Genomic DNA, 14,241 nt, shown 5'->3' on the forward strand with positions numbered 1-14,241 from the left:
CTTGATGGCTGTTCAGATCGATTATATGTTCGTTTATGTTAGTCCGTCCCTGTAAAAAGGGATTTTCGTTTCTTTGCAGCCTTCGATTATTGGAAAAACGAAACCATCAGAATCGAAAAAAAAACCGAAACCGTGGGTGGTGATATTAACCGTACGTTCGATTATTTCGGGAACGAAAAGGACAAAAGGCACAATCGAAACGAAGGCTAAAACGAAGGCAAAAACGAAACGTGTATTCCCAGCATTAGGGTGTCGTGAGGGATTGCTGGAGTCTCTGCCCATTTTTATGATGTCATTAAAATCGCCAATAATTAATAGCTTCGCAGGGAGAAACTTCTGTAAAACAGCTGTAATAAGATCCAGTAGAGTTATCTGCAAAGGTGGTGGTGCATATAATCCTACAATACATAATATCCTCCCTGCCACATTAAGTTTAATAACTATAAATCTACCCTCATTGTCTATGTGTGAGCTTATAATTTTATGCGTTAAAGACTTGGATATGGAAGAATGGATACGCCTCTATAGAAGGAGTATGTTGAGTGTAGGGCAGTGGCAACCCATTGTTTCTTTAGGGACTTGGTCAGCATACCATCCAGATGAGTCTCTTGGAGGATTAATATATGTGGTTTATATTTAAGTAAATACTGGAACATTAGGGACCTTTTAAACGGGGAGAGCAGACCTCTGACATTCCAGGATACAATGCTTAAAGGGGTCTCCATTGGCATAGCTTTAGAATGTTTAGGAGGGAGGGGGGGGCCAGTGATCAATCAATGAGTTAGGAACGGCAGGTCTCAAACAACCAGAGGACATGTGGAGGTACATGGTGACTAACAATAAACTTCAGTAAACCCACAATAAACAATTACCCTGCTGTAGTATAATTCAAAACTATACAGTACCACAGCTTAATCCCATCAACTATTTCAGAGTAGCGTAGAGCCCAGCTACATGTGCCAGGTGCTAGACCACTCCTCGCTAACAGCCACACAACAAAGATAGATAGTTAGGGAGAACAGGGAGAGTAGGAAAAGGTTAAAGAAGAGAGGAATAGAAGGTAAAGGGAGAAGTAGGGGACATAGGGGAAAAGTTTAAGAAGAAGTTGAGGGCGTGTGATGGCCTGGAGGTCCCACGCCCGGCTTCACCCGGTCAGACCGGGGGTACAATAATTAAACCGTTGCAAACTATAAGTATGAAAGTTAAGCTAACCCATTCAGGATTGTATTATTGTGCATATAGCATACCAAGGATATGCTAGGTGCCTTAGCCCTCTGGTGCTTCCTCTGTTAATTTGCTGAGTGTTAGATATCGTGGTCTTCAATATCTCAAAGAGGGTATTAGTTGGAGTTCAGGAGTATAGCCCTCTGCTTGGGAAAGGGTCTGTATTAGTAGCTGTCTGCAGGTATTATTGCCGTTTCCCAGCTACCCCCCTCCAGATCCTCTCCAGATCCTTCCCTGCACTTTCTAAGTGCTTTTTTAAGCGCTTTTGCAGAGCTTTTTTTTTTTTTTTCACTTCCTGCCATCAGTCAGGAAGTGAACTCTTTCATGTTCACGTTCTTTTTCAAGCGCTTTGCGATTACCCTATACCTTTCATTGATTCAAAAACTGATGCAGGCAGCGCTTTTCAAAGTGGATCGGAATTGAATTGCTCATGTGTGAACACTTTCATAGGGAATCATCGCACAAGCGCTTTTAGGGCGATTTCTAAAATCGCCAGCACTTAAAAGAATAGGCAAACGCTCATAGTGTAAAAAAAGCCCTTAGTAAGAGGTACAGCTCAGCCCAGGTGTACTTTAATACAGCTCAGAAGTACTTTAAGGCTGCTTTCACAGTGGGACGTTACAGGTGCACGTTAGTGCAGCCTGTAACGCTCCCCCAACGCACAGCAATGTAACACAAGTGGGCTGTTCACACTGCCCACGTTGCGTTACATGTAACGCTGCACGTTGTAGTGAAAGTGCAGCATGCTGTGCGTTCTAGCGGCTTTAGCCGCGTTAGACTGTTTGCACATGCTCAGTGGGGGGCGGAGAGGAGGCGGGGAGATGCTGCTACAGTAGCCGCGCACATGGCTACTTAATATGCACTGCACTGGCGGCCGCTGATTGGCCGGCGGGACCACGTGATGCGGAGTGTCTTGCTCCGCATCACGTGGTCCCGCCGGCCAATCAGCGCCACTCTGGGAGACCTTATGCGGATAGAGCCGCCTAACGCGGCTTACTCTAACGTCCTCTCCCACACCACCATGCGTTGCGTTAGGGGCACGTTATGCGACCATAATGTCCCCTAAACCGCAACGTCTTGGTGTGTAAGTAGCCTTAAGAGATTCTATTTTGACACCTCATTTGTATGGCAGTTGATGATTTGCAGCTAGTGACAACAGGTAGTCCCCATGACTGACCCTCACACAGCCATCAAATGCCCCTAAGGCTACGTTTCCATTGTAGCATTGTCTTTTCACATCATGAAAATAACATGCAATTTTTTTCCTGAAAATGGAAAAAAAAAGTATGGTATTTTACATGCATTTTATGTGAATTTTCACACTCAATTTTCCCAATGACCCTAATTTACATGTTCTGCGTAGCAACAACATGACAAGTTCCTTTTTACGGAAAGAAAACTGATGCATTCTATATGAAAAATCGCGTACGGAATGTGAAAGTATAAAACAGGCTGTCAGCTTTTTTTTTCACGCGTACGGTTGCATGCTAAAATTTGCGTGTAATGGAGACTAGCCCATTCACAATCATTGCTTTTCATACAAATGCAAAGTATTCCTCTTATTTCCCCATCTCTGCCTCCTTGTCATTTCCTTTCATCATGTGTTAGAAATTGCTGCCGGCGTGGGTTCAGTGATGGAAACTATGACTTGCTCACCTCTCCGTTTTGGAAAATAAGCATTCCAGCTGATATCGTGCTGCGGTTGCTTCAGGGAATTCTCATGATTACACTTGTTTTGTAACCTGGAAGTGGAAATTCGCCTTGAATGCAGCAATGCTTCATTCAAACATTCAGATGTTACCCAGTAGCAGAAAGACTGTTATTTTAAGCATTCTGTTTGCAGACCCTAAGGTGGCCACACGCCCTACAATTAAAAGATCCAATTTTTCACCAAATTGATAATGTCGATCGATTGTCCCGAAAAATCGAGAGCTTTTCTCTGATTCCGATTGAATTTCCCGTTTTTGTTTTTTTTGTTTTTGGGTGGGTGGGGCGTGTGATTTTTGGAGATTGGACATGTTGGAAATTTCAGAACAACTTTATAAAGAATTGTATGGTGTGTGTGAGATGGATTGTCAATTGATGTACAGTTCCAATTAAATTTTTCTGAGCTTTCAATTATTTTATTTATGATTGGAGAAAAATGTAACATAGGTGTGTGTGTATGTGTGGTACATTGGTCAGACTCACCGGTGTACCTACTGGGGATACGACCCCATCAACCGCAGGGGGGCCCGGGGCCCCTCTAGGGCCCGCCAGCGGTGTGCGAGGGGAGCGCTGCTGCCCGCCCGATTCTGAGACCCCGCCCCAGCCAGGTGTTCAACTGGCCGCAGCGTCTAACAGACGCTGCGCCAGTTCATTCCCTGAATCCCTGCAGCCCGCAGTCTCCCGGGAGGCAGAGCAGGGCTACGGCAAGATGGCTGCCGGAGCCCTGCACTGTAGACTATTTTTGTCTACAGTACAGGGCTTCGGGAGCCATCTTGCCATAGCCCTGCACTCTGCCTGTCAGCGCGGGAGATGTGCTGCAGGAGGATCATCGGGGGAGCTGCACGCCAGAGGCTAGGAGAGGAGACTTCTGCCAGGTGAGTGAATTGTTTTGTTTGGTTTTTTTAACCGGTGCATTTTTTTTTATCTGGTGACTGCTGCCCACAACGATTTTTTTGTGATTGTTGCCCACATTACGATTTTCTGGTGAACGCTGCCCACATTATGATTTTCTGGTGAACGCTGCCCACATTACGATTTTCTGGTGACCGCTGCCCACATTACGATTTTCTGGTGAACGCTGCCCACATTACGATTTTCTGGTGAACGCTGCCCACATTACGATTTTCTGGTGAACGCTGCCCACATTACGATTTTCTGGTGAACGCTGCCCACATTACGATTTTCTGGTGAACGCTGCCCACATTACGATTTTCTGGTGAACGCTGCCCACATTACGATTTTCTGGTGAACGCTGCCCACATTACGATTTTCTGGTGAACGCTGCCCACATTACGATTTTCTGGTGAACGCTGCCCACATTACGATTTTCTGGTGAACGCTGCCCACATTACGATTTTCTGGTATCTGCTGTCCACGTTACGATTGTCTGGTGAACGCTGTCCACGTTACGATTGTCTGGTGAACGCTGTCCACGTTACGATTGTCTGGTGAACGCTGTCCACGTTACGATTGTCTGGTGAACGCTGTCCACGTTACGATTGTCTGGTGAACGCTGTCCACGTTACGATTGTCTGGTGAACGCTGTCCACGTTACGATTGTCTGGTGAACGCTGCCCACGTTACGATTGTCTGGTGAACGCTGTCCACGTTACGATTGTCTGGTGAACGCTGTCCACGTTACGATTGTCTGGTGAACGCTGTCCACGTTACGATTGTCTGGTGAACGCTGTCCACGTTACGATTGTCTGGTGAACGCTGTCCACGTTACGATTGTCTGGTGAACGCTGTCCACGTTACGATTGTCTGGTGAACGCTGTCCACGTTACGATTTTCTGGTGAACGCTGCCCACGTTACGATTTTCCTGGTGAATGCTGCCCACATTACTATTACTTTACAGTGAAACGCTGTCCTATTACGATTATTTGACACCTATGGGGGGCCGCATCCAAATATTCGCAGGGGGGCCCAGTGATTTCTAGTTACGTCCCTGGTCAGATTTTTGAATTGTTACAATCAGTCAGAAAAATTGATTGCTATTCTTGAATGGAACAGATATTTTAAAAATTGTATGGCGTGTGGCCACCTTAAGATTTACTGATAGCTCATAAACTGTTTATAAGATTACTGTAGCGTATTAAGGGATTATTTGGCTTTTTCAAAGTCCGTTCCAGAAATAAGTTTTAACTCCTCTTGTCCCCACTGCCTTACAGATTAATTAACTGCCTCAAACTGCCTTGCACGCCGACCTTGCAGGTGCTAAATTTGTAGAGGCACCAGATACTTCCCCCTAAGTCAGGGGTACCCACATTTTTGGGGCCATTTCGCCATTCTTGAGAGTACTATTGGGCCGACGTTAAACACAGTTTCAGCAGATTGCCGTTGGGTACGCTACGCCTGGGACATTTTGTCAAATAAAACATTTCCACATCACAGTGACTGCTAATCAGTGACAGTTACTGCTGCTGGCACAGTGGCAGCTGCTAATCAGTGGCAGTTACTGCTGCTGGCGCAGTGGCAGCTGCTAATTAGTGGCAGTTACTGCTGCTGGCACAGTGGTGTCTGCTGATCAGTGGCTGTTACTGTGGCTGGTACAGTGGCAGCTGCTAATCAGTGGTTGTTACTGCTGCTGGCATAGGAATGATCAATGATATGCAAATACTTACGAGTTTATGCAAATGTATGTACATTTTAATGCAAATATATGCAGCTTGAAATTGGGACAATAAATTTAAACCTGGGTGGGACTTGATTTGGTCCATTTTCAAGCTGCGTAGATTTGCATAAAAATGTAAATACATTTGCATAAACTGAAGTATTTGCATATCATTAATCATCCCAACTGTTGGCACAGTGGCAGCTGCTAATCAGTGGCTGTTGCTGCTGCAGGCACAGTGGCAGCTGCTTATCAATGGGTGTTACTGCTGCTGGCATAGTGGCAGCTGCTAATCAGTGGCAGTTACTTCTGCTGGCGCAGTGGCAGCTGCTGATCAGTGGCTGTTACTGCTGCTGGCGCAGTGGCAGCTGCTAATTGGTGGTTGTTACTGCTGCTGGCGCAGTGGCAGCTGCTAATCAGTGGCTGTTGCTACCGCTGGCACAGTGGAGACTGCTAATCGGTGGTTGTTACTGCTGCTGGCATAGTGGTAGCCGCTAATCAATGGCTGCAAATATGCCAAATATATGCAGCTTGAAATTGGGCCAATCAGTTTAAACCTGGGTGGAACTTGATTGGTCCATTTTCAAGCTGCGTACATTTGCATAAACTCTGAAGTATTTGCATATAATTGATCATCCCAACTGTTGGCACAGTGGCAGCTGCTAATCAGTCGCTGTTAAGGTGCGTACACACATGCAACTATAGTCGTTTGTAACGATCGTTCCCCGATCTTTACCAACGACGATCGTTACAAAAACCGAACCACCGACTATTAAGGCAAACGACGAACGAGCCAAATCGCTACAAAAGAAAGTTCTGTCTCGGCGGATTTTAACCAACGACGATCGTTTGCAAAAGTAGTACATCGTTGGAAACGGTCGTTCCTACTAGGCTTGACATGCGCATTTCACTATTTCTCCCTGAAACTTCTCATTTTTATGCGCAGGCGCAATAGTTGCTTTACCTGATGTAACGTTTGTTCTAACGATCAGATCGTTACACACATTTAAAAACTAACTTTACTCAGGTCGTTCTTTCATCAATTAAAAGCTCGTTCGTCGTTCTCAACGAACGATCGTTGTCGCATGTGTGTACGTAGCATTAGGACTGGAACCCACTAGCAGTATGTTACTAAACCATCTCTAAGCGCTTGTGATTTGAAAAGCTTTGCTATGGGTGTGATCCCACTTGAGCGATGTGATTTTATAAAAATCCCCCATAGCTTTGCATTAGTGGGTTTGAGCTATTACTGCTGCTGGCATAGTTTTGGCTGCTAATCAGTGGCTGCTACTGCTACAGTGGTGGCTGATAATCTATAGGAGAGCAAAGGGGAGGAAGAGCAGCAACATAAGGTGGCATTTGCAGGCGGCAGAAAAGCCTACTACAGCGCATCGTACTGCACCATTGCACACAGATTTGTCCCTGTGGCAAAATGTACTCAAGTGACGCCAGACCTCTCTTGCGTCTAGCCCCTCAGTCACGTCCAGACAGGAAGTGCCTCACACAATCTCGCTGCTATGTGCGTGCGTGCTGCACCACTAACATTGACTCCAATGCAATCAGGCGCCATGCAGTACTGTTTGGGAATGCGCTACAGAGTTTGTGTCTATCAAAGCATTTCCCTCGCATTGCGATGCACCACGGGTACTGTGGCCCATCTCGGAGATTAATGTAAAATGTGACGGGGAAGAGTACTGCGATGCCATAGTGTCAAAGGAGCCTAAAATTGTGTAACTAGTATGACCGCTTATTCTGTACCTACAGGAGGTGACATACCAGTACTGTATTATAAAATGGAGGTAAAATCAGTACCGTAAGTACATTACTTGTTTTATTAGGGCCCCATTTTATAGTGAAGTTTAGTTTAAAGGCCATCTCAAGCCAGAGTGCCCAAATGTTACTTCTATGAAATGAAGTTTCTGTAGCTAAAAATTCCATCTCAAACTTTTTCGTTTACACTTCATTTCTAATTTTAGTTATTAATTTGGTTTCTTGTTTTGTTTTTTGTAGCGTTAACCCAGCTCCAGTCTCTAAGCCGCTGGTGATCCCTCTCATACAGAAGAATAGATGGTCCGTGCCCAACAAGAACAAAGATGAAGCAGAAAATGGCGGTGCACAGACTGAGGAGGACTCCGTTCTGTCACAAGCTGTGCAAGAGCTCATTGCAGGTGCTGACATGCTACCATTTACCTTTTCATACTGACCTGTTTATTGGGTTCAACCAGTGAACATTTCACTTACTTCCTGTTCAGACAGGAAGTGGATACATTTTTCCAGGAGCGAATGTTTGTATTTGTAAAGTGAGGTAGAGTTAAAACTCCTCATTTCTTCTTGGCTCCAACTACTCCTGTGCCACATTGCTGTGTCCGCTTCCCCACATAAGATATGCTCCTCCTCTGCCACACAGCTGTATCCGCTTCCCAACATAGGATATGCTCCTCCTCCTCTGCCACTCAACTGTGTCCTCCTCCCCTACACAGGATATGCTCCTCCTCCTCTGCCACACAGCTGTGTCCCCTTCCCCACCTAGGATATGCTCCTCCTCCTCCACACAGCTGTGTCCCCTTCCCCACCTAGGATATGCTCCTCCTCTGCCACACAGCTGTGTCCTCTTCCCCACCTAGGATATGCTCCTCCTCTGCCACACAGCTGTGTCCGCTTCCCCACATAAGATATGCTCCTCCTCTGCCACACAGCTGTATCCGCTTCCCAACATAGGATATGCGTCTCCTTCTCTGCCACACATCTATGTCCCCTTCCCTACATAGGATATGCTCCTCCTCCTCTGCCACACAGTTATCCCCTTCCCCACATAGGATATGCTTCTCCTCTGCCACACAGCTGTGTACCCTTCCCTACATAGGATATGCTTCTCCTCTGCCACACAGCTGTGTCCCCTTCCCCACATAGGATATGCTCCTCCTCCTCTGCCATACAGCTGTGTCCGCTTCCCCGCATAGGATATGCTCCTCCTCCTCTGCCACACAGCTGTGTCCGTTGCCCTGCAAAATATATGCTTCTCCTCTACCAGTCCACTCTTGTGACGGCATGCCTAAACTATGCATTGAAGCAATTAATTTTACCAAAGTGTCTGATTACCTGGTAGTCCCAGGACAATGCTGTGGCTTTACTGCACACGCATGAGTACAGCAAGACATGAAATAATAGGGCAATGCAGGAAGTGAGAAAAGCAGTGTGCATCGGACTGCAAAGGTGCATATACACCTTCAGTTATCGTTGCTGTTAAGGATCGTCCTTGGCCATAAGGACAACATTGTGGGCAACAAGCACCATGTTGCTTGGGTATACCCCATTAGTGTGTACTGTTTGTTTTTTGTAATTTCTGTGAAGTCTCTCTAGTGTGATTTTCTCTAAAGTGACTGCACTCCTTTTAAAGGGGAATTACAGTGAAAATTTGGCTATTGGGATAACCTTATAACCCTAGTAGCATGTTTGTAATAGTAAGAGAAACACATTTTAGGTAGTGTGTTTACAAATGCCGGCTGGATAGTATAATTTATAGCACCTCTTACAGATCATGGCCGTCATTTAGAGAGAAGCAGAGATCCGCAGCACCACGTTGATGTGTAGGCTCACGCTTGAGGAAGGAGCATAACTCCAAAACGGCGTCCATCACTGTCCCTGGGCTTTTATGAAATAAATAGCTTTTAATACAGCAATGGGGTGCTGCTGATCTCTGCTTTTTCTGTTTGGGGTGCTGCTGGACTACAGCACCATATCAGTCCAGCACACGTCTATCTTCACTGGAGGGCCTGTCAACTTTGACTAATTTAGAGAGAAGCGACGTCCTTCTCTGTTCAGCTGTTTCTATACTCTCCTTGTGTGTGTTCTGTAATGCTGGCTCATCAGCGGCAAGTATAGGTAACTTATGTAAATAAACAAGCAGCTTCCTGTTTATGTACCTAAGCTATCCATACTACTTGCTGCTGAGGAGCCAGCCTACAGTCCAGACTTGTATCTAAATGGTGTATAGCTGAACAGAGGAGGATGTAGCATTCTAGTGATGCCAGGATCTGTAAGATGATCATATCCAGCCGGCATTTATAACTAGATACACTACCTAATGTGTTTCTTTTACATGGGTTATCCCGGTAGCCAAAATTTGCTGTAGTGCCCCTTTAACTTGTTTGTACTATATAACCTTAATGCAACCATGGTTTGTCTTCCTGCTGTGCATTTATTCATTTATAAATCTTTTTTTCTTTTCAGAGTCTCGGAAGGCGGAGCAGAAAGATGATGGGCCGGCCCAGACGATGAGCATTCCTTTGCTCATGCAGAACAGAGTTCCTAATGGGTTTGAAGACGGAGACAAAGTGAATGTTGATCTGAGGCCAGAATCTGTACGTTTGCTGTTTCAGAATATCTTTCTAAGCTTGGCTGACATGTGCATTGTTATCTGCCTTCTGAGCTGTGGCATTTGTAGATTGTTAGATAGCTGCTGCAAGCCTGACGCTGACCAGTCACCCTTCTCTCCTCCAGGCTGAGTCTGCAGACTATGAAAGTGTTCCTGTAGAACAGTATGGGATGGCCATGCTGAGGGGAATGGGCTGGAAGGCGGGAGAAGGAATTGGAAAGACATTTAAACAGTAAGTTAATTGCATGCTTGCTGACTTTCATATGTCTGTCATGTGGGCATTATAAAACTCATTGAGGGCCCTTTTCCACTAGCAGTCGCTAGCGTTCATGCTGAACGCTAGCGATTGCTGAATCGCAAAAGTACAAAAGTTTGCGGCGATTTCCCGACATTTGCGGTCGCGATTTTGCTATGCACTGCATAGCAAAATCGCGGCAATAATCGTTCCGCCGCGCGTTTGCGTTCCTGTAAAACGAACCGCGGTAGTGGAAATGACCTACCGCGATTCCTATGTTAAAAAGCAAACCGTAGCGATTGTAAGCCTTTCCGATTCAGTCAGCGCAAAGTGTTTCACTCACAACATGAAGAAAGCAGAGAAAACGGGGGACTCCCTCAGTTTCAAGCAATCTTGATCCAACTTTAATGTAAAAAACACAGTGCATATACAGGAAAGTAATAATACACTCACACTCAGAACCGTTTCAAAAGTGCAGGGTGCTCGTGTTGCCTTCTCTCAACCCGACAGGTTTCGGCCTCCTGCCGTCATACCCTGATGACGGCACGAAGCCGAAACCGGTCAGGTTGAGAGCGAGCAACACGAGCACCCTGCACTTTGGAAATGGTTTTGAGTATCACCCAGGTGGGAAGCGGTTTTAGCCAGTGGGTCCTATTGGAATTAGGACCCACAGAAGTGAGTGTATTATTACTTTCCTGTATATGCACTTTTTTTTTTTTTTACATTAAAGTTGGATCAAGATTGCTTGAAACTGAGGGAGTCCCCTGTTTTCTCTGCTTTCTTCATATTGTTCATTCATATTGTGAGTAATACACTGCAGGAAAGGAAGGAGGGGACATCCCAGTACCAATGTGGCATCTTGGAGCTTCAGTGCAGCAGTTTTGAGCTATTGGATTTGTAGAGACTTTTGGGATAAGGTCTAACTGCAGCAGCTGGCCAGTTCAGTTGTATACCATTTCTACAGAAACTGTCACTTGCATACCTGATGTTTAACTCTTTCAGGAAGAGAAAGAAAGGACCACAGCATAGTTATTTGTGTGCTAGGCACTGTACATACCCATGTCTATCTCATCATGTCACATGTCACCTCGGTTGTCCTTTAAAGGGAAATAATTATTTCTATGATGTCACTGGTCAATTGTGAAGATGAGGACGACAGATACAATGGGCACTGACCTGTTAGGAGGACAGACAGTTATTCAGCCATACACTGGCAGACTTTCTCCTGACGTGCCCAAAACCTAGTTCCCTCTCTGATCGACATCTGATTAGTGGGGATGATTACTGCCACACACTGCCCATTCATTGTTTTAAAGTGAGTGAGTCCAGCAAAAAATCTGTTAAAAATCATTTACCCCGATCCCCCTGGTGTCCCCCTTGCTAATGGTGGTCTCCCCAGGGCCCCATGCATAGCAATAAGGCAGCGATACTTGCCTCTCCTCCCGGAGCACTCCTTCCTCTGTTCGGCGGTCCTCTCCCATTGCTCGCAGTGACCTTTTGGCATGTGCATGCTCATGTACACCACTGGCTCACAGGGACACCAGAAGATGACGGCAGCACAGAGGAGCGAGTGCTGTAAAAACCGCAGAGGTGATTTTGGGTGCAGCCGGTGCGGCTAAAGATCGTAATAGAAATTACAACTATAGCAGCGCTCAGTGAGTGATTTGAGCGCCGTCAAAAGACGGAGTACAAATTACTATAAAAACACTGTAATTCGTCCGCCAGCAATAGCTGGAAGCCGAATTACCTCTTTCCCCCACTATCCATTTTCCGGCGTGGAGGGGGAATAGTAATTAGCGCTGCTGGGACTTGTGCAGAGGCAGAGTAATCCGTATATCGGCTTTACCCTGCGCCCAAATCTCCTGGCTTCTGATTCATATGTATGAAGAAGAAGGGCGTGTGCCAGCTGGAGAGGTGAGTGATAGCGCTTTGCTGTGATAATACTCTGCACAGGGCCCCCGGGAAAAAAGCAGCATTGGCAGGGGGACTGGCTCTAGGGCCTTCTGCATAGATACAAGCCCTGGAATAACCAGCAAAAAATAAAAGTCCTGTCCGATAGGTAATGTCAGTTCCTCTGATTAAATTGTGACATCAGTCATTTACGACTTAGTATGGCCTCCTTAAAGAGACTCTGAAGCGAGAATAAAACTCGCTTCAGAGCTTATATTCAGCAGGGGCATGTGTGCCCCTGCTAAAACGCTGCCATCACGCGACTAAACGGGGGTCCCTTACCTCCCAAATCCCCTCGTGGAGTCCCGGGGATCTCTTCCTGGTGAGGCAGGGCTAATGGCCGCAGCCCTGCCTCCATGCGCGTCTATCAGCGCGTATCTCCGCCTCTCCCCCGCCCCTCTCAGTCTTCCTTCGCTAAAGAGGGCCAGGGGAGAGGCAGCGATGCGCCGCTGATAGACGTGCTGAGAGGCAGGGCTGCAGCCGTTAGCCCTGCCTCAACAGCAGCAAAATCTACGACCAAGTTGGTCGTGGATTTTGCAGCGGGGGATTTGGGAGGTAAGGGACCCCCGTTTAGCCGCGGGATAGCGGCGTTTTAGCAGGGGCACACACGCCCCTGCTGAATATAAGCTCTGAAGCGAGGTTTATTCTCGCTTCAGTGTCTCTTTAACTTCTGCATAATGAAAAACCATGTGCTTCTGCTCATAAACGCCAACTCCCAATACTACCTATCTTCTAGATCAGTCTTTCTCAGCCAGGGTTCCTTGAGTCTTCTGCGGCGGTTCCTGGGCATTTCCCCCCCATCGGGGGGGGGGGGGGGGGGAAGTATAATAGAGCACATTATAATAGGGGGAACTGTAAAAATAAGCACTACATTAGGTGTCAGAATAATAATGAGCACATTATTAAAAAGCACTAGGATATGGAGACCATATAATGAGTGGCACTGTAATAGGTGGCAGCCGCACCTGCTTTTAAAGACCATGCCTTCTGCAAAATAAATGCAGGGGTTCCTCGAGATCAAAAAAATTGTTTGCAGATTCCTTGAGATCCAAAAGTTATTTGCAAGGTTCCTCCGGGGTAAAAAGGTTGAGAAAGGCTGTCCTAGATGATGGCTCAGCCACAGCAGATCACAAAAAGTGTAGATTCCGAGCAGTCCGATCAGATTAGGCATGACCACAGTTCTGTAGCCAGTGCAGGCGCATGAAGTACAGACTACTCTGTGAGGCCACAGAGTCATTAAAAGCGACTTCCTTCCTTTTGCCAATACGTGTTTCTTTACATTGTTTCCTTCATAAAGGTATCATTGATTGCCTGCTTTTAATTCAAACTCCAGCCAAACGTAAAAAAGACCCATCTATGTGCACAGCCAAACAAAGATATTGGTCTCAGTACACTAAGACCTGTTCAGTAAAAAAATCATGTTTGGTTATTTACCTTAATGTGATAAAATATTTCTGAGTATTCCCTAACATTTTCTCACATGGGGTGTTAGTTTTGGGAATTTACTAAAAAAAAACTACATGACAATTCATAAAGATTTTTACCACATGCAGTATTCAGTTTGGTAATTTTAAAGGGACTTGTCTCAGGTTCCATACTTACCTGGGGTTTCCTTAAAAGTCATTGGGGGAAACTTAATGAAATAAGTGCTACTTACCGAGGGCTTCCTCCAGCCCCAAGCTCCCAGCATGTCCCTCGCCGCAGCTCTCCCTGCAGCCATTCGCCGCAACTCGCTCCCGGTCCCCGGCGATGACGTCAGAGCGACCTCCAGGTCGGCCTGTACTGCGTCTGCGTGAGCGGCGCTATCAATCACCGCCACGTGGGCCGGAGCTGACTGCGCAGACGCAGACCGGGAGCGAGCTGCGGCGAACGGCTGCAGGGAGAGCTGCGGCGAGAGACATGCTGGGAGCTTGGGGCTGGAGGAAGCCCCCGGTAAGTAGCACTTATTTCATTAAAGAGGAACTCCAGCCTAAACAAACATACTGTCATTAAGTTACATTAGTTATGTTAATTAAAATAGGTAATATAATCTCTTACCCACCCTGTTTTAAAAGAACAGGCAAATGTTTGATTTCATGATGGCAGCCATCTTTTTGGTTGAAAGGAGGCGACGGAGCATGTGACACAGTTCCAAC

General features: G+C 46.3%; 1 protein-coding gene across 1 annotated transcript in view; it reads left to right on the forward strand.

Moving 5' to 3' along the window:
- GPKOW (G-patch domain and KOW motifs) overlaps nucleotides 1–14,241 on the forward strand; it is a 49,098-nt gene that overhangs the window by 10,241 nt on the left and 24,616 nt on the right. Inside the window, exons 2-4 of the mRNA XM_068248367.1 lie at nucleotides 7,557–7,714; nucleotides 9,777–9,907; nucleotides 10,047–10,153. Coding sequence (XP_068104468.1) covers nucleotides 7,557–7,714; nucleotides 9,777–9,907; nucleotides 10,047–10,153 — 396 coding nt within the window. The remainder of the gene's footprint in view (nucleotides 1–7,556; nucleotides 7,715–9,776; nucleotides 9,908–10,046; nucleotides 10,154–14,241) is intronic.

Source organism: Hyperolius riggenbachi, chromosome 8 (assembly GCF_040937935.1).
Source record: "Hyperolius riggenbachi isolate aHypRig1 chromosome 8, aHypRig1.pri, whole genome shotgun sequence".
Lineage (NCBI taxonomy): Eukaryota > Metazoa > Chordata > Amphibia > Anura > Hyperoliidae > Hyperolius > Hyperolius riggenbachi.